This window comes from Oncorhynchus masou, chromosome 31, assembly GCF_036934945.1.
Source record: "Oncorhynchus masou masou isolate Uvic2021 chromosome 31, UVic_Omas_1.1, whole genome shotgun sequence".
NCBI classification, from domain to species: domain Eukaryota; kingdom Metazoa; phylum Chordata; class Actinopteri; order Salmoniformes; family Salmonidae; genus Oncorhynchus; species Oncorhynchus masou.
This window is the reverse complement of record NC_088242.1, coordinates 35,677,791-35,705,385: the sequence shown is the minus strand read 5'-3', so window position 1 is coordinate 35,705,385 and position 27,595 is coordinate 35,677,791. Positions and strand designations below refer to the sequence as shown.

The window sequence follows — 27,595 nt, the reverse complement described above, 5'->3', positions numbered from 1 at the left end:
CCTACCCACCAGCGTGGTCTCCCCGGCGATGAATAATGTAGAAGGGAGGGGTGGAGGCCACTGAGCGTGTGCAAGGAGAAGGGATCCCTCCCCCTTCAGCCCCAGCCCCCTAGCCTGCAGCTGCTGCTGGTGCTGTCTATTACAGAAGGTCAGTGGGAGAGAGAAGAGAATAGAGGGTAGACAGGAGAGGATGGTGTGTTGAGAACGAGGGATAGAGAGAGAAAAACGAGAGGGGTGGGGTGCCGGACGGACGAATGAACATGCTGAGAGGGGAAAGTGTCGTCCTCCAGCGATGACAGCCATGCTGAGTCCCAAGATCAGACAGACCAAGAGAGGTGAGCGAGCCGAGAGCGATGTATTTTTCTCTACCACTACTATCGACCCACACTACTGCTATATAGTGTATGTGAATGGAGCACATGGGCGGTACACATAGATCGTTCTACTATGATGCTGTCAATGACATCATCATCTCCTGCTTCATCTTGATGATGCTGACCAGATGCTTGTCTGTCAGTTGCTGCTTTTGATGTTCGCGACATTGGCACTGGAATGTGAATGACAAAATGATGCAGGTGTGAGAAGATTTCGTGAGAGTTAATATGAAATGCTGGAACAGTACAGATATAGAGAGGTCACTTTGCAATCCGTAGTCTCTTATTCTCTCTAAAATTAGATCAAATTGAGAGCGTATAAGAAACTAGATGGATGAATTAATTCATTAAAAGATATAAAAAATAAAATGGATTCAATTAGGTTTGTGGTTCTCAGATAGGCACATTCTCTGCATAGCTTTTGTAATTGGTATGTAAAATTGCTTATTTTTATTCATTCAACAAAACACATGAATAAATACAATTTTCGAAGTCCTGGTCCATTTAAATATATTTCCTGGTCCATGGTAATCTCTTTAAATAGCCCACATCTCAGCTGTTTCACTCTCCCCATCATCATACCTTTGAAGTACATTACCATGGTTTTGGGATGAGCTAGCCCACTACTGTAGTATACTACACAGCATTGACAATAGTATTACTGACAGATGAGCTACAGGCACAGTAGTAGACACACATACACACACATACTATGCAACAGAATATACAGCATAGATACAGTACACACTAGTGCTAGGAATTGCCAGGGACTTCACAATACAATATTATCATGATACTGAGGTGCCGATATGATATGTGCTGCGATTCTCACGATTGCGATTCAATACTGCAATTTTACTGCAATTTGATGTTCCAAACATATTGCTCACTGTACAAGAGAACATGAAAAAACGAGTTTTGTTCAGTCATGGAAATAAAAGTGCTGAAAACATGTTGGCTCACTATTTAAAAAGAAGATGGAGAACAAGGTATAGGATGAAAAATACATTCATCAGCAGCAGATAGAGTCCGTGGAAATGATCCAGTGATGCACCTGTAGCTCCACCACCTCCTTCCCGTGCATCATAAATCACACAGCAACCATACTAATTAAATGGAATTTCTCAAATGGATTCCGTGCTTGGAGAAAAGAGCCAGGTCATTTATCCTGTGGCTGATAAGTCTACGCAATGTGACAGGTTAATGGATAGCTATTCTCTGATTTTCGAGGACTATACAGCCATACCATGTGATGATGTGTGTGTGTGTGCAATGCAATCATGCAGTAGTTGTTTCTCTATGGTCATAATGACTACCTCTGGATGAGGTTTCACCCACTTTGAAACAAGACAATATCCTATGGATTAGAGACATATGTGCCATACTCTAGTAGCAGCACATTGGACCATGCTAAATAGACAAGTTATATAGAGCACATCTCCTTAGGTGGCGTGATCATTCTTTCAGACATGAGCTCATTGATTGATGGTATTAGTAAAGCTGGTACGCAATATACATAACTCATGATGAACATCCTTGGCAGACTATTCTCTAGGGTCAGGGAGTACATGCCATATACAATGAGGAGGAGGACCACCAATCTAATACATCTTTCATTGAAGATCACTATAAATCATATGGAAGAGAATAGAATGTTTGGGTTAGAATCTCAGAGGGACTGTGAGGGCGAACCATCCATTTACTTAACTATAAACATACAAAGAAATACTCTGAATGCGCACTTCGTAGCGAAATGAATTGCTAGTATTTTGTGTAAACGCAACAGTCCCAATGTTGTTTCTAAGACTACTTACAGACTGGAAGAGACCACATTTTAGCTACACCCATGACAACACAGGGAATCAAATCAAATGTTATTTGTCACATGCGCCGATTTTCAACTTGTGTAGACTTTAACGTGAAATTAGTCACTGACTGGCTCAGTGTACCCTTGGCCTACAAACACATACATACACACACACACACACACACACACACACACACACACACACACACACACACACACACACACACACACACACACACACACACACACACACACACACACACACACACACACACACACACACACACACACACACACACACACACACACACACACACACACACACACACACACACACACACACACTGACTCAGATAGCAATGTATTCAATTTGTGCTATCTAGATGCTTCCCACAGGAGAACCCTTTGAAGAACCCTTTTTGGTTCCAGGTATAACTTTTTGGGGTTCCATGTAGGACCCTTTCTACAGAGGGTTCTACTTCGAACCAAAAAGGGTTCTCCTATGGCAATGGTTCCCAAACTTTTTATAGTCCCGTACCCCTTCAAACATTCAAACTCTGTGTACCCCCTCTAGCATCCAGGGTCAGCGCACTCTCAAATGTTGTTTTTTCCCGTCATTGTAACCCTGCACACTATACGATACATTTATTAAACATAAAAATGAGTGTGTGTTTTTGTTACAACCCCGCTCGTGGGAGGTGACAAAGAGCTCTTATAGGACCAGTTCACAAATAATAATGAATATTTTTGTTCTTTATTTAACCATCTTACGTATTAAATCATATTTGTTAATTGAAAAGTAAGATTTTTATTTATTTAACTAGGCAAGTCAGTTAAGAACAAATTGTTATTTACAATGACAGCCTAGGAACAGTGGGTTAACTGCCTTGTTCATGGGTAGAGCAACAGATTTTTACCTTACCAGCTCAGGGATTCGTTCTAGCAACCTTTCGGTTTCTGGTCCAATGCTCTAACCACTAGGCTACCTGCCACCCCAATGAATAACTCACCACAGGTTAATGAGAAGGGTGTGCTTGAAAGGATGCACATAACTCTTAATAGCGCGATTTGCCAAGGCCGGATACTCTGAGCGCAACTCAATTAAGAAATCTGGCACTGGCTTCTGATTAAATTCAATTCCCACAGAACCGCTTGTTGCAATTTCGACGAGGCTCTCTTGTTCAGATATTGGTAAGTGGACTGGAGGCAAGGCATGGAAGGGATAACGAATCCAGTTGTTTGTGTCATCCGTATCGGGAAAGTACCTTCGTAATTGCGCACCCAACTCACTCAAGTGCTTCGCTATATCACATTTGACATTGTCCGTCAGCTTGAGTTAATTTACACACAAAAAAAATCATACAATGATGGAAAGACCTGTGTGTTGTTCTTGTTAATACAGACAGGGAAGAACTCCAACTTCTTAATCATAGCCTCAATTTTGTCCCACACAATGAACATAGTTGCGGAGAGTCAGATCATTCAGTCGAGAAAAAACATCCCCCAGATAGGCCAGTTGTCTGAGAAACTCGTCATCATGCAAGCGGTCAGACAAGTGAAATTTATGGTCAGTAAAGAAAACTTTAAGCTGTCTCTCAATTTAAAAAAAATGTGTCAATACTTTGCACCTTGATAACCAGCGCACCTCTGTATGTTGTAAAAGCGTTATATGGTCGCTGCCCATATCATTGCATTGTGCAGAAAATACACAAGAGTTCAGGGGCCTTGCTTAAACAAAGTTAACCATTTTCACTGTAGTGTCCAAAATGTCTTTCAAGCTGTCAGGCATTCCATTGGCAGCAAGGGACTCTTGGTGGATGCTGCAGTATACTCAAGTGGCATCGGGAGCAACTGCTTGCACACGCGTTACCACTCCACTATATCTCTCCCTGTCATGGCTTTTGCTCTATCAGTACAGATACCAACATGAGCAGCAGCTACACTTGGCTACATACAGACCGTTAGTGGAATTCCCACGAGAGAGTAACAGTTAATGTGATTGGATGTTAATTGTTTGACTAGGCTACCTGTATTTTTTTTATATTTTTTTTTACCTTAATTTTACTAGGCAAGTCAGTTAAGAACAAAATCTTATTTTCAATGACGGCCTAGGAGCAGTGGGTTAACTGCCTGTTCAGGGGCAGAACGACAGATTTTGTACCTTGTCAGCGTGGGGATTTGAACTTGCAACCTTTTGGTTACTAGTCCAATGCTCTAACCACTACGCTTCACTGCCACCTCAATTTGACATTGTGTTGTTATTTTGCTGAACACTAGATGGTTTAATGTTATTTTTGGCTGTGAAACGAGGCAACTCAGGCGAGAAAAAAAAGTCATCCAAATGTATAGCCTCGTTGGAAAATGTGAAGGAAAAGCAATGTTTAAAAAATAAAAACAATTCATGTTATTATTGTTTAAAAAAAATGTGAATCACATTTTTATTTGGCGTACTCCCGACGGCATTGCGCATTTGGGAATACATGTCCTATGGGAACAGCTGAAGAACCCCTTTTTCTAAGAACCCCTTTTTCTAAGAGTGTGCACGACTACGGCAACATTTGCAAATCATTCCTTCATTCCTCTTGGACCTATTTGGTTTCTTCCAGTAGAGTTGAATTTGAAAGGTCAGTGTGGAAACTGGAAAACAAGACTCATGACGCTTCCCCCAAATGTCTGTTTAGAGACCCCACAACACCACTCTGAGTTATGTCTGAAACACTACTGAGGAAATACATCTGGCTGGAATGACAGAATAATGAATAGAGTACTGAAAGGCTTTGTCATTCTCGTTTCATTTCAGACGATATTTGAGACGATGTTTGAGATCTCACAATACACCGATTACGACATTAAATCAAAAGAGCTCAAACGAGTCTCTACCGACCATGCTTATGGCCAAACCAAATCAAGTCAAATCAAATTGTATTGGTCACATACACATGGTTAGCAGATGTTAACGCGAGTGTAGCGAAATGCTTGCGCTTCTAGTTCCCGACAGTGCAGTAATATCTGACAAGTAATCTAACAAATTCACAATGACGACCTCATACACACAAATGTAAAGGCATGAATAAGAATATGTGCATATAAATATATGGATGAGCGATGGCCGTGCGGCATAGGCAAGATGCAGTAGATGGTATGGTGATAGATGGAATACAGTATATGCATATGGGATGAGTAATGTAGCATATGTAGACATTATTAAAGTGGTGTTATTTAAAGTGACTAGCGATACCTTTATTAAATCCATTTATTAAATATATTAAAGTGGCCAGAGATTTGAGTGGTTGTTGTTCTTGACAATCTTTTTGGCCTTCCTGTGACATCGGGTGCAGTAGGTGTCCCGGAGGGAAGGTAGTTTGCCCCCAGTGATGTGTTGTGCAGACCGCACCACCCTCTGGAGAGCCTTGCAGTTATGGGCAGAACAGTTGCCATACCAGGTGGGGATACAGCCTGACAGGATGCTCTCAATTGTGCATCTGTAAAAGTTTGTGAGTGTTTTCTTCAGCCACGTGAGGTTGAAGAGGCGCTGTTGCGCCTTCTTCACCACGCTGTCTGTGTGGGTGGACCATTTCAGTTTGTCCGTGATGTGTATGCCAAGGAACTTAAAACTTTCCACCTTCTCCACTATTGTCCCGTCGATGTGGATGGGGGGGGGGCTCCCTCCGCAGTTTCTTGAAGTCCACAATCATCTCCGTTGTTTTGTTGATGTTGAGTGAGAGGTTGTTTTCCTGACACCACACTCCGAGGGCCCTCACCTCCTCCCTGTAGGCCGTCTCGTCATTGTTGGTAATCAAGCCTACCACTGTAGTGTCGCCTGCAAACTTGTTAATTGAGTTGAAGGCGTGCATGGCCACGCAGTCGAGGGTGAACAGGGAGTACAGGACAGGGCTGAGAACGCACTCTTGTGGGGCCCCAGTGTTGAGGATCAGCGGGGTGGAGATGTTGTTTCCTACTCTCACCACCTGGGGGCGGCCCGTCAGAATGTTCAGGACTAAGTTGCACAGGGTGGGGTCGAGACCCAGGGTCTCAAGGTTAATGATGAGTTTGAAAGGTACTATGGTGTTAAATGCTGGGCTCTAGTCAATGAACAGCATTCTTACATAGCTATTCCTCTTGTCCAGATGGGATAGGGCAGTGTGCAGTGTGATGGCGATTGCGTCGTCTGTGGACCTACTGGGGTGGTAAGCAAATTGGAGTGGGTCTAGGGTTTCAGATAGGGTGGAGGTGATATGATCCTTGACTAGTCTCTCAAAGCACTTCACGATGACAGAAGTGAGTGCTACGGAGCGATAGTCATTTAGTTCAGTTACTTTAGCTTTCTTGGGAACAGGAACAATGGAGGACATCTTGAAGCATGTGGGCACAGCTGACTGGGATAGTGATTGATTGAATATGTCCGTAAACACATCAGCCAGCTGGTCTGCACATGCTCTGAGGACGCGGCTAAGGATGCCAGCCCAGGCCAGGGTTAACACGTTAAAATTTTTCACTCATGTTGGCCGCGGTGATGGAGAGCCCACAGGCTTTGGAAGCGGGCCATGTCAGTGGCACTGTATTATCCTCAAAGCGAGCAAAGAAGTTGTTTAATTTGTCTGGGAGCAAGACGTCGATGTCTGCGACAGGGCTGGTTTTCTTATTGTAATCCGTGATTGACTGTAGACCCTGCCACATACGTCTCATGTTTGACCCGTTGAATTGTAACTCTGCTTTGGCTCTATACTGACGCTTTGCTTGTTTGATTGCCTTCCGGAGGGAATATCTACACTGTTTGTATTTGGTCATGTTTCCAGTCACCTTGCCATGATTAAAAGCGGTGGTTTGCGCTTTCACCGAGTCAGCATATACGTCAATGTTGCTGTCTGACGTTACCTGGAACATATCCCAGTCCACGTGATTGCTTCAATTTTGAAGCGTGGAAACTGATTGATCACACACCTCCAGGACGGACGTGTGTTAGGGATGAATGGCGTGAACCCGGTTACCGCCCAAAACCACTCCCTTTTCCCGGGATAAATAACTGTGAGAAGCCAGTGAATAATAATAAACTATTTATATGAACAGCATGGTGTAAAATGAAACTGTTAAATTGTATTCAATGTTTAAACTGTCTTCTCTACGGCGTCTGTATGATGAATCATCAACGCTCAGTGTGGGGACAGACAGACATCTCAGTATGGAGCGCAGTTCAAGATGCATGTAGACCTATCATCTCATTATGGTATCATTTTTTATTTTTAGGCCAAAATCTGCTGCAGCATAGTCTATTCTACAGTAATATAAAGACTGAATGCTGTCTAATTTACCCATCTCCATCTGGCTTTCGGGGGTCACTCCGTTCAAATTGCATCCAAAATTGATAGACCTGTTCTAGATTGATATATAGCCCAATATATGGATGTCCTAGCCTACCTCTTTCAGGTGATACATTCAATTTAGTATTAGCTTTATATTAAGCTAATTAATGATGGGTCAAGCATAATAAGCTTCTAACTTAGAGCCTCTGTCTCTTGTGCAATACGCACCTGTGCTCCTTAAAAAATGTATCTTTAGCTCTTGGAGTCCCATGAAGGAAAAGCTAGACTAGAATAGCTTGCTGGACATAATGTTTTTTTTAGCATTTTTTTAAATACCAATACACTATTTGAAAAGGGATGCAAGCTCTTGTTTGCTGAATGTTAAATACAGCAGCCTATAGAACTGGGGTAGTTTGAAAGAAGAGCGAGCGTGAGACGGCAGTAGGCTATAGCAGCTATTTCAGCAGACCCAGAACCTTTCAATCTTCCTGAAGAGAAGTGACAGCCTTTTGCATCTAATTCTACGGTAGTCCTATATTATTCAAGGATGTCATTAGAATTGATGCCGTTAAGGACGACAAAACTTCATTCATTTAACTGTTGAACGCAAGGAAGGAATGAACGACAAAGAGAGAAAGAGGAGCTATGCTAATAACATTAGGGGAAATACAATATTATGAAAGGTATTTATACGTCAGCCAACTAATTATACAAATAGTAATACAGCTCACACTCCAACAGATCAGCCTACTGAAGCTAGTTTTGTTTACTTACCCATGAGAGCATAGAGCTAGCTACATCTATGGTCTTTTTGAAAATTTTCTGTCATGCAAAATGTGCAGTAGCCTATAGGCCTATCATATATTGGATAATGGCACAATCTAGGCTCACAAAATGTATTTCATGTATGGCTCATCGGACTCAGGTAGCACCAGGTTTGAATTTATCGATCAAAGCTTTAGGCGCTTTTATAATGCTTTTGAATGACACTTTTGGGTTTTGGCAGGAAGAACTGGGTTAGCCACTGAGAAAAGGGATTTATTCTCGGGATGGAACATTTGTAAAATAGCCAGGGAAATATTCAACACTAGTGTGTGTACAGTATGTAATTACTCTAATGAGGCTTCCAGGCAAGCACACGGGGCTGTGATTGAGTGGGGCCAGCAGAGCACCCAGAAACAGGGATGGAGGTAGAGAGAGATGGACGGACAGTTGTCGACGGAGACAGAGCGAGAGAGAGAGAAATGGTTCATGTGATATACGGCGGCCCCTGCTCCTCTGATGAGTGCAACCCATTAGGAAGGGCCAGGCAGGCATCCATGGCAGTAGGAACGGAGGGAGACAATGAGGGCTAGGCTACGGTGGCCATGCTATGTTGTGTCTATTGCTGGGGGCAAGGAGCCGCAGCCCAACCCATAACCACAATGACTGTAAATGTAGGTTTGATTTGAAATTTGATTTGATTCAAAATGAATGGACAGTTAGAACTATGAATTAATGCCAATAAAACATGGTGAGTGATGCCAGGGAGGTGTTGGGAACTGTCTTTTCAGGGTGTCTGCATCATAGCCATACTACAGCGTTTCCCCATCCTTAGGGTCGGGAGTTCTCCCTGACCACGTGAGAAACTCCTGGCCACCCATACCCACCCCATATCGCGAGAAGGAGAAGAAAGGGAGAATAAGAGAGAGAAAAGGGGAAGAATAAACATTGATTTTCATCCTCCCCCCTCTAAGCTGAGCAATGATCCTGAGTGTGTCACACAGGAGGTCCAGCAGAGAGGATGTCTGCAGGATTGATTCCTATAAATTATACATGATCATCAAATTGCTTGTCTTGTTTGCCTTTTCCGCTGTTTGGCTCTGTGGGAGGTGTTGCCGAGTGGCTATTCTCTCAGGACGGTCAGGTCTCGAGAAGCTGAAATCCGTTTTTTTTTGTTTATTTTGTCAATTGTCAAGATTAATGCATGGACGAGTAAAGACCAGATTTGACTTTCTACACAGGCTGTACTGTATTAAGTAATCTTGCGTGTGTCCTGTATCAAGCTAATTTCATGAATTGCGTTGCGTAAAGGACAGACTGAAACTGATATGGGGACCCTGTGTGAGTTCAGAGCCTCCAGACATAGGAAGCCTATAAACTGCATCTGAAACAGTCCTTGACTGAGCTCACGTTACAATAAATCCAGAGGCAATCCCAGGAGGTCTTATTATCACAGTTCAAACTGGTTCCTGGTTCTGTTGGTCTGCCAGAACAGACAATAACTCTCTTCCAGTGGCTTTAAATGAATCGCTTAGATCACCTGAGGCCTTTCCTCTCTTCCCTGTGCCGGGTGGGTCTCCAGCCACCTCTACCCAGGGGAGGAAGGGGGGCCTCAGCCTCAGCTCCAGGGCAGGACGTGGTGCGTGTGGTGTCTGCCTCACCATGGCAACCCTGGAGCTGACACACACTATGTGTATGTGCCTGTCTCACTGTCTGCCTCCCCCTCTGCCAGTCTCCCTGCCTGCCTGTCTCCCTCCCTGCCTGTCTCCTCCCTGCCTGTCTCCCACTCTGCCAGTCTCCCTCCCTGCTTATGTGTGTATTTGTATTCATGTGTGTATGTCTCGACTCCCCAGCCCGGTCCAAAAGCATGGTGTTGGGGGATGTGTCCCGGGGCTCATGCCGGCCATCCTCCCCCAGTCTCCAGGAGGGGGCTCTGAAGGCTGGCTGGCTGAAGAAACAGAGGAGCATCATGAAGAACTGGCAGCTAAAATGGTTTGTCCTGCGCTCCGACCAGCTCTACTTCTACAAAGACGAGGAGGAGACCAAGCCACAGGTACTGAACATTCACACCTAAGCTCTTCTTCAGTTCATTGCAGAGGTTCGCTGAAGTCCATTATTCGGTTTAATGTGGGACTTTCGCTATAGTAGCTACTGTGGCTAGTTCAGATCCTCTCCAATAATACTTTGCTGTGGTTTTTTCATCCGTTGCTTAGAAAAATAGGTCAAATGAATTGTCTATATCACCACCTGGCATGGATAGATAGCATTGCCATCGTGCCCTGCCGAGAAGGAAAATCAGGATGAAACATAGTTTTGATACCGTTGCTCAATTTTGGTCATGACAGAGCTATGCGGTAATTAGGCAGACAGTTGTTTCAGGACCACCACACAGCATCAAGCCAGGAAAGGGTAATGAAGTGATCCAACAAAAGACAGCAGGCGGTAGTCGGTGGCCCAATGCTTCCAGTGTTCAGTGATCATCTTCTTACATTCCCGGGCCTGATATTCGAGCACCTCCATTGATTTCCACAGGCGTTCCCACTTGACTGCTGCCCTTTTAAATGCATACCTGTCTCCCCAACACACACACACACACCATTGAGTTCTTTCAGACTGGAGAAGCTCTGCATTAAGGCCTGGCTGAATGACTGAAGAGTTTGATAGGCACCTTTTAATCACAGGCCGTCAATAGTCATCCAGCCCGTATTGATTTCTCCACACACACACACACACACACACACACACACACACACACACACACACACACACACACACACACACACACACACACACACACACACACACACACACACACACACACACACACACACACCCGCCCCTCCCTGCGCGGTAACCAGGATGTGTGTGAAAGTGTCAATCTGTCTGCTTTTTCCCCCATCTAATCAATAGAAATTGGAGCAGGGGGCTGTGTAAGCAATTCACACAGCAAGGTCTCGCACTGAGATGAAAGGAAATGATAACTGAAGGAAGGGAATTTGCATTTAGGCAATCTACAGACATTTTTTATCATGTTGAGCAGGCCATTAAGGAATGGCTTGGTGTTTAGAGCCACAAAGGTTGCTACAAGACATCTCCAGAAGGGAGAATAATCTCGGATTTTGAGTTCCGTCTTAATTCTCCTCAGTCATTTGTCCCCATCCATATTCAAGGCACGTTGTACCCTTTTGGGAGCTCTGCTGGGCTGCTAGACCTGCCCTGACACGCTACCAATTTGTTGCCATGGCGACTACTGTGGACAGCTTGATCTCTGGTTTGGCAGATCCCATCCTGTTTGATGAGGGATGATGAGGGATGCTGCCAGACTGGTAGAATGAGACCGGCTGTCCTTCTGAGTAGCCTCTAAATGAACTGGCCTCGATGACGTTGTTTAATTACTATTGATCTCCACTCAGTAATCTGTACACCTTCATCCTGAAAGAGATGAAAGAGATATGTAGAGATGTCTTCTGTCTATTTTTGATCAATATTTGAGATTTAAACGATTAGAGTTTAATCTCACTGAGGTATTGTTAATATTTGGTTTTTGAATGGATTCTGTGTTCGTTTATTCCAGGGCTGCATACCTCTGCAATGCTGTCAGGTGAACGAGCTCACCGCCAACCCAGAAGAACCAGGGAGACATCTTTTTGAAATCGTTCCAGGTGAGATAATCCATCAACACCACAGCCTCTCCTCCTTTAGCAGAAAATACATGTGTTGCCAGTTAGGCATCACTGCACATGTCTGACTCAAGATTTTATGAGGAGGATATTTAGCGTATTGCAGTTTCCTCAATACCACACTGAGCCAGCAGGGGGCAACGCTGATGCTTCACAATGGAGACTGGAGATGCAGGGCACAGACGCCATACTGACTGGTAGATAAGCTTGCACGCAATACACTGCAATTACACTGTGTACAAAACATTAGGAACACCTTCCTAATATTACGTTGCACCCCCTTTTTCCCTCAGAACAATTCGTCGGGACATGGAATCTACAAGGTATCAGAAGCGTTCCACAGGGATAATGGCCCATGTTGACTTCTATGCTTCCCGCAGTTGTGTAAAATTGGCGCAATGTCCTATGGATGGTGGATCATAATTCATACACACGGGAAACTGTTGAGTGTGAAAAACCTAGCAGTGTTGCAATTCTTGACTCACTCAAACCGGTGCGCCTGGTACCTACTACCATACCCCGTTTAAAGGCACTGAAATATTTTTTTTTCTTGCCCATTCACCCCCTGAATGGCACACATACACAATCCATGTCTCAATTGTCTCTAGGCTTAAAATCCTTCTTTAATCTGTCTCCTCCCCTTCATCTACACTGACTGGAATGAATTTAGCAGGTGGCATCAATAGGGGATCATTACGTTCCCCTTGATTCACCTGGTCAGTCGATGTCATGGAAACAGCAGTATATATCACCCCCTAAGAATTGCATCCCTGTGGATGTTAATCTCTTTCGTGACAAAATCTCCAAACCAAGACTTCAGAATCAGAACTAATCACTGAGAACACATTGATGCATCAGAATGGATTTCAGCTCCATGGCGAAGGACATTTTAATACAGGGAAGAGAGAAAAGGGAATATACTAATCTTGCCCAGGTATACTGACCCCAATAGCTGGTTCTCATGACTATCTTTTTTAAAGGTTGACTATCTATGTAAACGTAACCAGTGTGAAAGGGTTAGCTTGTTAGCGGTGCGCACAAGTAGCATTTAAATAGGTGACGTCACTCACTTCCGAGACCTTGAATTAGTTGCTTCCCTTGCTCTGCAAGGACTGCATATTTTGCCGAGCGATAGGTAATGATGCTTTGCGTGTGGCTGTCGTCGAAGTGTTCAGAGGTTCCCTGGTTTCAGCCCAGGTTGGGGGCGAAGGAGAGGGACGGAAGCAACACTGTTTACATGTACACGGACAATACGCAGCTTTGCCTGGGGGCGAGTGTGCTGGAAAGACCCTACGCAGTCAACTCTTCACGTAGATATTGCAGCAGAGTGTGACCCCAATCAGGCTTTACTGGCTCCGTGTGGATGAGCTAGGCAGGCAGCACACAGGGCTGTCAAGGCCATTTCTGAAGACCATTTAAACAGTGGGACAGCAAGAACACAATGGAAAGGGGACTGCATTTCAATCGGAGCTGTGCACTTTAGAAGTCTCTCACTCTCAAACCCAACTCAGCCCCTATATGCTCATTAGAAGATATTCAATTCTCAGGCCCTTGAGAGAAAGGAGGTGGGGGGTTTCTCCCTCTTGCTTTCTCTTCTTACTCAGCTTAAATGAACGACCACTGAGTGCTCAGATTGACTATGGTGTTACGATAAAGATCCACTCTGTCTGCACAATTATTCTAATTCACATCGAAATTGCAACATTGACACATTGACATCCATGTTTATAGCTTACTCAGTTGTTTTCCCCCTTTTATAGCTGTTTCCTACACACACCAAACCCCGCCACCTGTCGCTCAAGTGGTGCAGTTCATCGTCCTAGCTGTTAGATCCACTATAAGTTCCCATAAGTCCACTATGGGTTTATATATTGTATTTTCGTATTGGGGTTTGTAGTATTTGGGATTGCGGCTGAGTAGGGGTGTTGTATAGGCTTGGCTGCCTGAGGCGGTTCTCAATCAGAGTCAGGTGATTCTCGTTGTCTCTGATTGGGAACCGTATTTAGGTAGCCTGGGTTCCACTTTGTATTTCGTGGGTGATTGTTCCTGTCTCTGTGTAGTGTTCACCAGATAGGCTGTAATAGGTTTCACGGTCCGTTTTGTTGTTTTGTATTTATTAGTTATTTCATGTATAGTTCCGTTATTTGTTTCATTAATAAACATGAGTAACCAACACGCTGCATTTCGGTCCGACTTTCTTGCGACAAACGAAGAACGCCGTTACAATTAGATTTTTTTGGCCCGTATCGTGCAGCCCTATTTTAGAGCAAGGCTAGGCACTATGGTGTTCCTGGGTCTCAGTTCACAGACTCATTCTATGCATGACCTCTGCCAATAAACGTCCTTGCGGGTTGTGTTTGATGTGGACACTTTAAGGTCCTTGCCCTGTCCAAATGAAAGAGAAGCGAAGGCCCCTGCAAATTGACATTAACTCATCAAGGGTACAAATATGCCTAGCTTGATTTTTTTCCCCTCCAAAATTTGGCAAGAGACGATGCATTGATACATGATACATCTCCACTCATTTCCTCCGGAACATCTACGGTGATAGATCCTGTATGACCAAATTAACCTCTCTGATAGCACCTTTTATATCCTCATATCCAAGGCTACAATTAAACTGTTTAGGGAGCCCTCACACATTTTAAAGGTAAAATATCCTGCTTCCTTTCCCTCTAATATCCTTGGGACCAAGAAAGCAATGAACCAAAACGTAGCCAAATCCAACAACCCTTTTCAATATCCTTTAAACTGAAGTAGCTATGTGGCTATTACTGAAAGCCTATCAGAGTAAGGAAACAGCCATAATAATCTGTGCTTTTTAAATGCACTCTGTGCTTTAAGGGGCTACTCAAGGCTAATCTTCCTTTTGTGTTGGTCTCTAGCCATACAACCAGCTGGGAAACAACAGCCTGTAAAGGATGGTACACACACACACACACACACACACACACACACACACACACACACACACACACACACACACACACACACACACACACACACACACACACACACACACACACAAGCCTGGGTAAACAAGACAATTTCAGCTAATTAATTATTGTAGGCTACTTGTTTAGCCAGTGCAAACACACAGACACACACACACACTTGGAACCTGTCCCCTACCCCCAGCACCAGTCCAAGCCTTGCAGAAAAGCTCAGCCTTATAAAGAAGAGCTGTTTGCTAGAAGGGAATACAGCTCTAGACAAAGAACAGTGGTCCTGTCTTTCTAGGCTTGCACGACTTTTGACAAGCTAGTTGTCAGTTCATTGCCTATAAAGCACCCCACTGGCTCAGAACAATGAATGAGATCACTAACAAGATCTTAGTATACCGTATGAAACTACTTTCTTAGTGCCCTCTGACATTTGCATATTACCTGTGGCACTAACAGTAGAAAAGCGTGTGATCTTGTTTACCTGAGTAATGTGACCCAGGTTGAAAAAGTCAACAATATTCATGCATGCCTCCCTTTCATCTGAGCTTCATTGTGGGCTCTCCTTACCTGATATGCATAAACTGTCAGTAACTACAACAATGGCTCACTTCATGACCACAGAGAGTGTTTCAAAAGAAAGTAATGGAAAGTAGCTAAGTGCTGTTTTGTTGGTTTAAGTCTATGGACAGCGTTCTGGAATTTGTGATGGAGGATTTCCATGGATCTATAGATGGGTCTTGTGGTGACGTGACTGTGACCCTTAGGCTAGCAACAAACCTACACATATCACTCTTTCTGGTCACTTAAAGCGAAGGGATAACACCAAGGCCTACTGTAAAAATGGGTGAGTAGGACAAGCTAGCCAACAGCAGTGTGATCCAACAACATGATTACAAAGATCAAATTGTATTGGTCACATACACATGGTTAGCAGATGTTAACGCGAGTGTAGCGAAATTCTTGATGCTTCTAGTTTCGATAGTGCAGTAATATCTAACAAGTAATCTAACAATTCCACAACAACTACCTAATACACACAAATCCAAAGCGATGGAATAAGAATACGTACATATAAATATATGGATGAGCGATGGCCGAGCGGCATAGGCAAGATGCAATAGATGGTATATATGGTACAGTATATACATATGAGATGAGTCATGTAAGATATCTAAACATTATTGAAGTAGCATTATTCGAAGTGACTAGTTGTGAGATGAGAAGCAGGTATGGGGAGTCAAACATTTAATCGGGATCAGACATGAAACAAGAGAGGAACAGTGTCAGCACACGGGTATACAAGGATATATGGACATTCATGTAGAAGCAGGGAACAGAGTGGGGAACCAGACAGGTATAGGGAAGGTAATGACAGAGGTGATTGAGTCCAGGACAGTCCAATAACCACTGATGCGCGTGACGGGGGAAAGGCAGGTGTGTGTAATGATAATGACAGGAGTGCGCAATGCTGGGGAGCCTGGCGCTCTCGAGTGCCAGGGGAGAAGAGCGGGAGCAGGCGTGACACTAGTGATCTATATATTAAAGTGGCCAATGATTTGAGTCTGTATGTAGGCAGAAGCCTCTCTGTGTTAGTGATGGCTGTTTAACAGTCCGATGACCTTAAGATGGAAGCTGTTTTTCAGTCTCTCGGTCCCAGCTTTGATGCACCTGCACTGACCTTGCCTTCTGGATGGTAGCGGGGTGAACATGCAGTGGCTCGGGTGGTTGTTGTCCTTGATGATCTTTTTGGCCTTCCTGTGACATTGGGTCCTGTAGGTGTCGTGGAAGGCAGGTAGTTTGCCCCTGGTGATGAGTTGTGCAGACCGCATCACCCTCTGGAGAGCCTTGCAGTTGTGGATGGTGGAGTTGCCGTACCAGGTGGTGATACAGCCCGACAGGATGCTCTCAATTGCACATCTGTAGAAGTTTGTGAGGGTTTTAGGTGACAAGCCAAATTTCTTCAGCCTTCTTAGGTTAAAGAGGCACTGTTGCGCCTTCTTCACCACACTGTCTGTGTGGGTGGACCATTTCAGTTTGTCCATGATGTGTATGTCGAGGAACTTAAAACTTTCCACCTTCTCCACTACTGTCCCTTCAATGTGGATAGGGCTGCTCCCTTTTCTGTTTCCTGAAGTCCACAATCATCTCCTTTGATTTGTTGATGTTGAGTGAGAGGTTGTTTTCCTGACACCACACTCTGAGTGCCCACACCTCATCCCTGTAGGCTGTCTCGTCATTGTTGGTAATCAAGCCCACTTCTGTTGTGTCATCTGCAAACTTGATGATTAAGTTTGAGGCGTGCATGGCCACGCAGTCATGGGTGAACAGGGAGTACAGGAGGGGACTGAGAACACACCCTTGTGGGGCCCCAGTGTTGAGTGGAGATGTTGTTTCCTACCTTCACCACCTGGGGGCGGCTCGTCAGAAAGTCCAGGACCCAATTGCACAGGGCGGGGTTGAGACCCAGGGCCGTAAACACACCAGCCAACTGTTCTGCGCATGCTCTGATGATACCGTTGTGAGGGTTAACACATTTAATTGACTTACTCACGTCAGCCACGGAGAATGAGAGGGGGGGCCCGCAGTCCTTGGTAGTGGGTCGCGTCAGTGGCACTGTATTGTCCTGAAAGCGGGAAAAGAAGGTGTTTAGTTTGTCTGGAAGCAAGACGTCAGTGTACGTGACGTGGCTAGTTTTCTTTTTGTAGTCCGCAATTGCTTGTAGACCCTGCCACATACGTCTCGTGTCTGAGCCGTTGAATTGCGACTCCACTTTGTCCCTATACTGGTCATTGCAGTTTAGACTCATACACTATTAGAAAGAAAGGTGCTATCTAGAACCTAAAAGGTTTCTTTGGCTGCCCCCATAGGATAACCCTTTGAAGAACCCTTTTTGGTTCCAGGTAGAACCATAATGGGTTCCATGTAGAACCCAGAAGAGCTCTACCTGGAACCCAAAAGGGTTATCCTATGGGGACAGCCAAATAACCCTTTTGGAACCCTTATTTTCTACGAGTGAACTATAGATCACCATCACAAATCTGGCCAATCAGAGGCTTCCCAATTGATTCGCAACGTCTGTTCGTTTTCCAGAGAGTGTGTGTGTGGACTGGGGAGGTTTGTTTGGGAAGGAAGGGTAGTGGAGCCCATCTAATCACTCCACACACAGCAAACTGCCAGGGAGGGAGAGGGAGAGCAAGGCCAGGGCACACAAGGAGAGATTAGCGTGCACTCCTCCTCTGGTATCTATCTGCCTCTCCCTAGGAAAACCAGGGGATAGAGATAACTACTGCTAGTGAATGTTAGTGAATGAGAGAATCTATAAATGAAGAACAGGAAGAAGTGGACTTGTTTTTCGGGGCTTATTTTTCCTGGCATTGAGCATGCCTCACTGGCACCGCCTGCCCAGTAGTACCTGCATGTGGATAAGGACACACGACCTCCAGGAGGGCAGCACGTACCCTATTCATGCCCCAGCTGTAGCACTGCCAGCTCCCCTCAGTGAATCATGGGAATGGGGCTGGCCTGCTGTAAGCCCACCAGGCTCAAACAGGAACACCTGCAAGGTAAAGCTAGCTACCTTTTTAGAGTTATATTGTAAATGATTGTCATTTGAGTACATGTAATGTACTGTAATTATATTGAACAGCTATGGGCTAAATTATGTTCATCTGTCTGTTGTCGATTTCACTTGTTTTGTCCATAATCCAGTATGCCATACCACAACAAAAGGTTTACTTTGTAGGGGAGCTAGAGTGGCAAAAAAAAAAGTTTTTATTTTGTTGGTAGTGGTGTTCTGTTGTTGTATGACGTACTGCATTCAGGTTTTGTGAAGAGTCCTTCTTTTCTTTTGAAGGGCAAGCTTTTTTTTCTTCTGATTATCCAACAAAGGTTGGTAGAAAACAATATCATGTTCTACAACCAATCATAGCTGCTCCAGAGGACATGTTTTATTACAAAATGTACATACTATAATCCATTTAAAAAGAAACGTAGTATATGCCGGAATTATCGTGATGTTCCTTCTCCATGGTGACCCTACACACAGTTATTTGGGAAACATTATACACAACAGGTGTGCTGCACTTCATAAACCTGCACAAAGGTCAAAGGTCAGCAGGAGTGAATCAATTCCCAATCCTCAGAACAATCATCTGGACCATTATTCACACTGTCAGTGGCCACACACACAAAGACACACAACACGGCTGCTTATCACTAACTGCAGGTGTCTGCACCTCCCAGTCAGTTAACTATGTTCACAGTGGTGGAGCAAGAACTCAATTGTCATACTTGAGTAAAATAGATACCATAAATAGAAAATGACTCAAGTAAACTACTTGAGTAAAAGTCTTAAATGATCTGTTTCGAAATGTACAATGATGTAAAATCACTCAATTGTCATACTGCAGGGGCTCATTCAAACTCAGACATCATTTACAAATTCAGTATTTGTGTTTAGTGTGTCCGCCAGTTCAGACACGGTAGGGATGACAACCAGCGGAGGCTGCTGAGGAGAGGACGGCTCATGATAATGGCTGGAATGGAGTCAATTGTGTGGTATCAACCACATGGAAACTGTCCACAGTAGCCTCCACTGATGACAACGCGTTATATCGATGTGTGTGTGAATTTTGACCACATTGCTCTCCTGACTGAGCATTCTAAATGTAACTGGTACTTTTGGGTGTCAGGGAAAATGTAATGGAGTACAAAGTACATATTTTCTTTAGGAATATAGTGGAGTAAAACTTAAACATACATATTAAAGTAAAGTACAGATACCCCCCCAAAAAAACTTAAGTAGTACTTCAAAGTATTTATTACTTATGTACTTTACACAACTGCACCCAGATAAGAAGAAACATATTTTTCACAGTAAAACTCATCCCTTATCTCCCCTCTCTTCCACTAAGGATCCATCCATCCACAAGCACAGTGGGCAGTCTGACATTTACCGACCAGAGGGAATCATTATCATCAAAAATGACCTTCACTGCAGTTTTCTGTGGAACGTGAAGAGTCCTAATCAAAATATCAGCCCTTTAATGTGCTCAGTAGAAGTGAGACTTGCATTAAATCCCAGAGCTCTGGATTATCTTAATTGCTTCCAAATCATATTGACTCAGGACCGGTACCCCCTGTGTGTGTATATATATATATATATATATATATATATATATATATATATATATATATATATATATATATATATATATATATAGTGGGGAGAACAAGTATTTGATACACTGCCAATTTTGCAGTTTTTCCTACTTACAAAGCATGTAGAGGTCTGTAATTTTTATCATAGGTACACTTCAATTGTGAGAGACGGAATCTAAAACAAAAATCCAGAAAATCACATTGTATGATTTTTTTTGTTTTTTTGTTTTGAATTTGTACCACTTTTTCATGGTATCCAATTGTTTAGTAGCTACAATCTTCTTCACTACAACTCCTGTACGGGCTCAGGAGAGCAGAAGGGTGAAAGTCATGCGTCCTCTGATACACAACCCAACCAAGCCACACTGCTTCTTAACACAGTGTGCATCCAACCCGGAAGCCAGCCGCACCAATGTGTCGGAGGAAACACCGTGCACCTGGCAACCTTGGTTAGCGCACCACAATAGTTGCTGGTGTGCGATGAGACTAACCTAACCCGGACGATGCTCAGCCAATTGTGCGTTGCCCCACAGACCTCTCGGTCGCGGCCGGTTACAACAGAACCTGGGCACGAACCCTGAGTCTCTGGTGGCACAGCTGGCGCTACAGTACTGCTCCCTTAACCACTGCGCCACCCGGGAGGCTTCATTGTATGATTTTTAAGTAATTAATTTGCATTTTATTGCATGACATAAGTATTTGATCACCTACCAACCAGTAAGAATTCCGGCTCTCACAGACCTGTTAGTTTTTCTTTAAGAAGCCCTCCTGTTCTCCACTCATTACCTGTATTAACTGTACCTGTTTGAACTCGTTACCTGTATAAAAGACACCTGTCCACACACTCAATCAAACAGACTCCAACCTCTCCACAATGGCCAAGACCAGAGAGCTGTGTAAGGACATCAAGGATAAAATTGTAGACCTGCACAAGGCTGGGATGAGCTACTGGACAATAGGCAAGCAGCTTGGTGAGAAGGCAACAACTGTTGGTGCAATTATTCGAAAATGGAAGAAGTTCAAGATGAAGGTCAATCCCCCTCGGTCTGGGGCTCAATGCTAGATCTCACCTCGTGGGGCATCAATGATCATGAGGAAGGTGAGGGATCAGCCCAGAACTACACGGCAGGACCTGGTCAATGACCTGAAGAGAGCTGGGAACACAGTCTCAAAGAAAACCATTAGTAACACACTACGCCGTCATGGATTAAAATCCTGCAGTGCACGCAAGGTCCCCCTGCTCAAGCCAGCGCATGTCCAGGCCCGTCTGAAGTTTGCCAATGACCATCTGGATGATCCAGAGGAGGAATGGGAGAAGGTCATGTGGTCTGATGAGACAAAAATAGAGCTTTTTGGTCTAAACTCCACTCGCCGTGTTTGGAGAAAGAAGAAGGATGAGTACAACCCCAAGAACAGCATCCCAACCGTGAAGCATGGAGGTGGAAACATCATTCTTTGGGGATGCTTTTCTGCAAAGGGGACAGGACGACTGCACCGTATTGAGGGGAGGATGGATGGGGCCATGTATTGCAAGATCTTAGCCAACAACCTCCTTCCCTCAGTAAGAGCATTGAAGGTGGGTCGTGGCTGGGTCTTCCAGCATGACAACAACCCAAAACACACAGACAGGGCAACTAAGGAGTGGCTCCGTAAGAAGCATCTCAAGGTCCTGGAGTGGCCTAGCCAGTCTCCAGACCTGAACCCAATAGAAAATCTTTGGAGGGAGCTGAAAGTCCGTATTGCCCAGCGACAGCCCCGAAACCTGAAGGATCTGGAGAAGGTCTGTATGGAGGAGTGGGCCAATATCCCTGCTGCAGTGTGTGTAAACCTGGTCAAGAACGACAGGAAACGTATGATCTCTGTAATTGCAAACAAAGGTTTCTGTAGCAAACATTAAGTTCTGCTTTTCTGATGTATCAAATAGTTATGTCATGCAATAAAATGCAAATTAGTTACTTAAAAATCATACAATGTGATTTTCTGGATTTTTGTTTTAGATTCCATCTCTCACAGTTGAAGTGGACCTATGATAAAAATTACAGACCTCTACATGCTTTGTAAGTGGGAAAACCTGCAAAATCGGCAGTGTATCAAATACTTGTTCTCCCCACTGTATATGTACATAAATTAATATACAGTTTTTTTTTACTTTTGTGCATTTAGTAAATGTTTTCTTAACTCTTATTTCTTAAAACTGCGTTGTTTTCTAAGGGCTTGTAAGTAAGCATATCATGTGACACATAACATTTGATTTGATTTGAAATCTTTGCACTTTCTTTCCTCAGACAGGTTTTTCATATTTTCCTCTCTTTTTGTCAGTCTGCTGGCGGTGGGCTGGAAGACCGAAGCATTGACTGAGTTCAGGCTCCTTTATGTCTGCGTCAGCAGGGCATCTTTATCACTCGCTTGATTTCTCTCTTTTCCGGTGGCCTGGCGGGAAGGGATCCACCTGGTTTACACTGTTATTGATGACAGGAACGAGGACCGAAGAGCTTTATCTTTCCTATCAGATCACATAAAGGAACAGCTTTTTGAAGAAGTACTTTTGAAGCTGTAACAATTTTAACACTTTCAACCTTTCAAGTTAATGGAAGGTGCTATGTTTGGAACCGAAAGTAGCCAATACAGATGTTTGGTACAAGATAGTAGAAGGTGTTTTTTTTGTGAATGATATGATTCTCTCCTACAATTGGAGTCCCTTTAATCTTTTTTTCTTTGTTTTGAAGTTCATATCAGATGGCAGCAGCCAAGCGCTATTGCTTTCTGCGTGTCTAGTGTATGAGTAAGATGTTTTGAAGCAGAAGACAAGTGGGAAATATCTTGACAGAGGCAACATTCCACCAGTCAAATGATAACACAATCATCATTTAATATTTTATGATGGCAATATAATGCTCAGCATTATTTTGTACTCGCATAGGGAGGTTTCAACTGATTCCGAGAATATACAGTAGTAATATGCCAGGAATGCATAGAGAGGAATTATATCTACTCCATTAACATACTATTAGGTATATGAAGTACTGACTGAATATGATGACTGCATTTGGTAATGAGGATGAAAGTAATGATGACTAAAGCACCGGACTTCAGCCTGGACTATAGACTGCAAACATGTAATCTAAGGGTCACATGAGTACACAGAGCCCAAAGCAGTCAATGTGACTGGGCTGCTAAGTGATAATCACAGTGGTGTGAGTTTGCTGAGCTGGGTGACAAAGGCACTTAGCTTTATGGCATCACTGTTTACATTTGGTTTACCTTCCCCAAAGCTAAATGGCATGTCCAAACATGGCGAGAGATATCACTACATGGATTACTGGACCCCAGTAAAATCACACTTAAAGAATGACATGTGATGAATCACTTAAATGTGACCTGTTCTCTCCATGTGTACTACTATATCTGATAAATGGTAGACATTCATTTTGTTGCCAGATCCTACAGGGTCAATCAGTTGAGACATGTAGTCTACATTTGGTTGTTCGGTCAGTCTTATGTATCCACAGAGTTTCCAAACCCAGAGGTGCAATATCGCTAGGCTTTCTGGGAGTGCTTGCGAAGCAGACCAAACAGACCAGGCCAGGGTTTTGAATTGGAGAAGTCAATGAGAGAAGTGACATTCTTCCCTAGTTGTTCATTTTCCCCAAATCTAAAGGCATAACCTAGATTTGAGCCAGTGTCTTTAGTAGTTGAACATGTTATTACTCCGACCTGGTGCTAGTGACAAACGGACACTTTTTCATTTTTGTCAAAAACAACTTTATGTCGAAGGAGTGCCTTTGATTTGACGGCCCCGCACATGTGCAGTTTGGCTTCGGGGCGACCGTTACACTCAATGGCATGTTTCTACCGTTTTAGCCTATCTTCATGGTGTACTGTCTTTGATGTAGCTGTAACTGTATTCTAAACATAACAACTACACCACCTAGTGGTAATAGTACCGGTTACAACTTTATTCACAAGGAGGTCTGATATGAGGGTAGTTGATGGCTAACGTGTTGGCTGAAAATCCAATTTTGTATTTGGACAGATCTTGATCATTGAGGAGTCGGGCCTACCTGATTGGATGTTCTTGTCCATGCACAACATATTATATTGTAGCCATGTACAGGGATGGGGCTCTTAAAGGACATCATCTCCCGATGTGGAGCTGTGGTTTGAAAAAAAAAAACATGAAAGGATATTGAAGTAGCTGGACTCATCAACCTTTCATTAACCTCAGACCACTCTTCCCCCAGATTAGTCTGCCAACCTATTAACTTTCAAAGATGCATTCGACTCATATCTCTCTCTCTCTCTCTCTCTCTTATTCGTTCTCTCTCTCAGGAGGTACAGGAGGAGAAAAGGACCGAGCTGCAATCAGTCATGAGGCCATTCTGCTCTTGGCCAACTCCCAGAGTGACATGGATGACTGGGTCAAGGCCATACGACGGGTCATCTGGGCACCCTTTGGAGGAGGTCAGCTAGCCTGGCACTCAAAGTGATTTTGCTATGTTTCACCTTTGTTTCGCAGTGTTCAGTCTGGTTTTACCAGGCTAGAAGGAAAACCTCTGCACCCAGACTTATATTACTAGATGCAATTATTTACAAACGGATCTAATGCTCAGTGAAAGCATATTCTTTCCAAGGGTCATATTATGCTCTTTATGTCACTCAAATGTTTTTTTGACATGTGCTGTAGGGGTCAGAAGATTTGACAGACAGAAAATCGTTGCATGGTGTACAGTATGTTCAGAACAGACTGGACGGGTCCATTCAGAGTCTTTATTACCTGACTAGTGTGTCATTACACTCTGTTCAGCTCCGAACATTGCAAGGCTAGTCTACTGTAGGCTACTGTACTTGACGTGTATGCAGAAGTTTCAAGTTCTAATGTCACGTGCGCAGGTACAGTGAAATGTCTTCCTGGAAAGCTCTAAACCCAACAATGCAGTAATCAATAACAATGTAATACTAAGAATAACAAGGTAGAACAAAAACACGAGAACGTAAGAAAGCGTACTTTATACATGGTCTGTTTCAGTACCATATTTACAATGTGCAGGGATACTGGAGTGATAGAGGTAGACATGTAAAGGGGTAAGGTGACCAGGCATCAGGATATATGATAAGCAACGTAGCAGCAGCGTGATGATTGAGTGGGTGTATGTAGAGTCAGTAAAAATGCATGTGCATATTATGTGTGTGTGATCAAATGATGGGAGTGAGTGTTTGTGTGTGTGTGTGTGTGTGTTGGAGTGTCCATGTAGAGTATGTGAGTGTGTAGGGTCCTGTGAGTGTGCATAGAGACAGTGCAACATTTTTAATCAAGTAAAATACAACGGTCTACTCAGATAGGCCGTGTAGCCGTTTAGTTAGCTATTTAGTGAGCTATTTAGTTAGCTTTTTAGCAGTCTTATGGCTTGGGGATAGAAGCTGTTCAGGATCCTGTTGCTGCCAGACTTGGTCCAGCGGTACCGCTTGTCACGCAGAAGCAGAGAGAACAGTCTTTGCGTGGCTGGAGTCTTAAATGATTTACTGGCCTTCCTTTCATATCGCCTGATATAGATGGACGGCAAGGAGCTCAGCCCCAGTGATATACTGTGCTGTCCCCACCCTCTCTGTAGCGCCATGCGATCAAGGGTGGTGCTATTGCCATACCAAGCGGTGATGCAGCCAGTCAAGATACTCTCCATGGTACAGCTGTAGAACTTTTTGAGGATTTGAGGGGCCATGCCAAATCTTTTTCGAACCTCCTGAGGGGAAGAGGCGTTGTTGCGCCTTCTCCACAACTGTGCGCGTGTGTGTAACATTTTAAGTCCTTAGTGATTTGGACACCAAGGAACTTGAAGCTTCAACCCGATCCACTGCAGCCCCATCGATGTGGATGGGAGCGTGCTCCCCCCTGTTTTCTGTAGTCCACGATCAGCTCCTTGGTCTTACCTACATTGAGGGAGAGGTTGTTGTTCTGGCAACACTGTGCCAGGTCACTGACCTCCTCCCTGTAGGCTGTCTCATCGTCGAAGGTGATTAGGCCTACCGCCATTGTGTCATCAGCAAACTTGATGATGGTGTTGGAGTCGTGGATACACAGGGAGTACATGAGGGGACTAAGCACACACCCCTGTGTTGAGAGTCAGCGTGACTGAGGTGATGTTCCCTTCAGGAAGTCCAGGGCCCAGTTGCAGGAGATGTTCAGTCCCAGGGTCCTAAGCTTGGTGACGAGCTTGGAGGGGACAATGGTGTTGAACGTTGAGCTTCAGTCAATGAACAGCATTCTCACGTAGTTGTTGCTCTTATCTAGTTGTGTGAGGGCAGTGTGGAGTGCAATTCAGATTGGGTCGTCTATGGATCTGTTGGGGCGGTATGAAAATTGGAGTGGGTCTAGGGTGGCTGGATGGTGGAGTTAATGTGTGCCATAACCAGCCTCTCAAAGCACTTCCTGAAATATAGGCTAGGGTGTGTGGAGGCAGCTGGATATCCAGATATTACATCACACAGAGGATGTTCAAAATAGAAGGTTCACAGCATGTCTAACTGGCATCTGTGCTTCCATATCATACATTTTAAAATGAGTGTTGTTCTAAGATCCTCAGTGGTTTTTTTGAAGAACCTTAGGGTTCTTGGCATTGAAAACGGCCCGCAAAATAATTCTGGCTGTGGATACGCAGAACATCAACACGCCAGAGGATATACCCATTGGACTAGGGGTTCTGCTGGGAGTTTACCTCATATTTGGATTTTTTAAATTCTGCTTTGCCACTAAAATCTTAATAAACACTGAGAACTAACATATTGTGTTATTGATGTAATTGTTATGCGTATTGCTATTATTCATAATAATAATAATTACATGGGAGGGGGGGTAGCTCAAAAATGAACCCCAAAGGTTCTTTGAGGATCCATTAAAAGGGGGTTCTTTGAAGAACTTTTAGGGGTTCCACCACAGTTTCAATTTGAAGAACATCTAAAGGAATCTCCAGGAACCTTTTGCTTTTAGAGTTGTAGCCGTAACTTTAAACCCATCCAACACTGGAACCGGAAGGGAGGCACGCTATTGTAGTCAGTCAGTGGAGGCTGCTTAGGGAAGGACAACTCATAATAATGTCTGGAACGGCTGAGCGAATGGAATAGCATCCAACCATGTGTATGATGTTTTTATACCTCTCCAGCCTTTACCACGAGCCCGTCCTCCCCAATTAAGGTGCCACCAACCTCCTGTGTAGTCAGTAGGCTACTTGTGGCTTCATACATTACATTTTGGAAGGAGCATGCAATGACGAAGATAACTTCTTTAGCCCATATCTAATTAATGTCAAGAGGACCTACATTGGGAGGATATACAAGAAATTGCTGATAACAGCAAGATTATATACGGTAGGTGAGACCTATGGGCATTTTCCGTATTGGCCCATTCCAAGTAGCTCAATTCCTCCACAAAGTGGAGCGCAGACTAGAGTTTTTGAAATGAACCTCCAACTCCTTCGATTCGCTATGCGTCGATACTCAACTTCTTCAGGATTGGTGTCCTTTCCATAGGACTGTTGAGCTAACGTAGGCTAATGCGATTAGCATGAGGTTGTAA

At 43.9% G+C, this 27,595-nt stretch overlaps 1 protein-coding gene across 3 annotated transcripts in view; it reads left to right on the top strand.

Moving 5' to 3' along the window:
* Positions 1–170: 170 nt before the first annotated feature.
* LOC135523882 (rho GTPase-activating protein 22-like) overlaps positions 171–27,595 on the top strand; it is a 31,950-nt gene continuing 4,525 nt past the window's right edge. For 2 of the 3 annotated variants that reach the window (XM_064950882.1, XM_064950881.1), the window contains exons 1-4: positions 171–335; positions 10,097–10,296; positions 11,818–11,905; positions 24,361–24,489. In XM_064950882.1, the coding sequence (XP_064806954.1) occupies positions 293–335; positions 10,097–10,296; positions 11,818–11,905; positions 24,361–24,489 (460 nt within the window). In that variant the 5' untranslated portion in view covers positions 171–292. Of the gene's footprint in view, positions 336–10,096; positions 10,297–11,817; positions 11,906–24,357; positions 24,490–27,595 lie in introns of all 3 variants that reach the window. The other variant, XM_064950880.1, reaches the window with a different exon arrangement.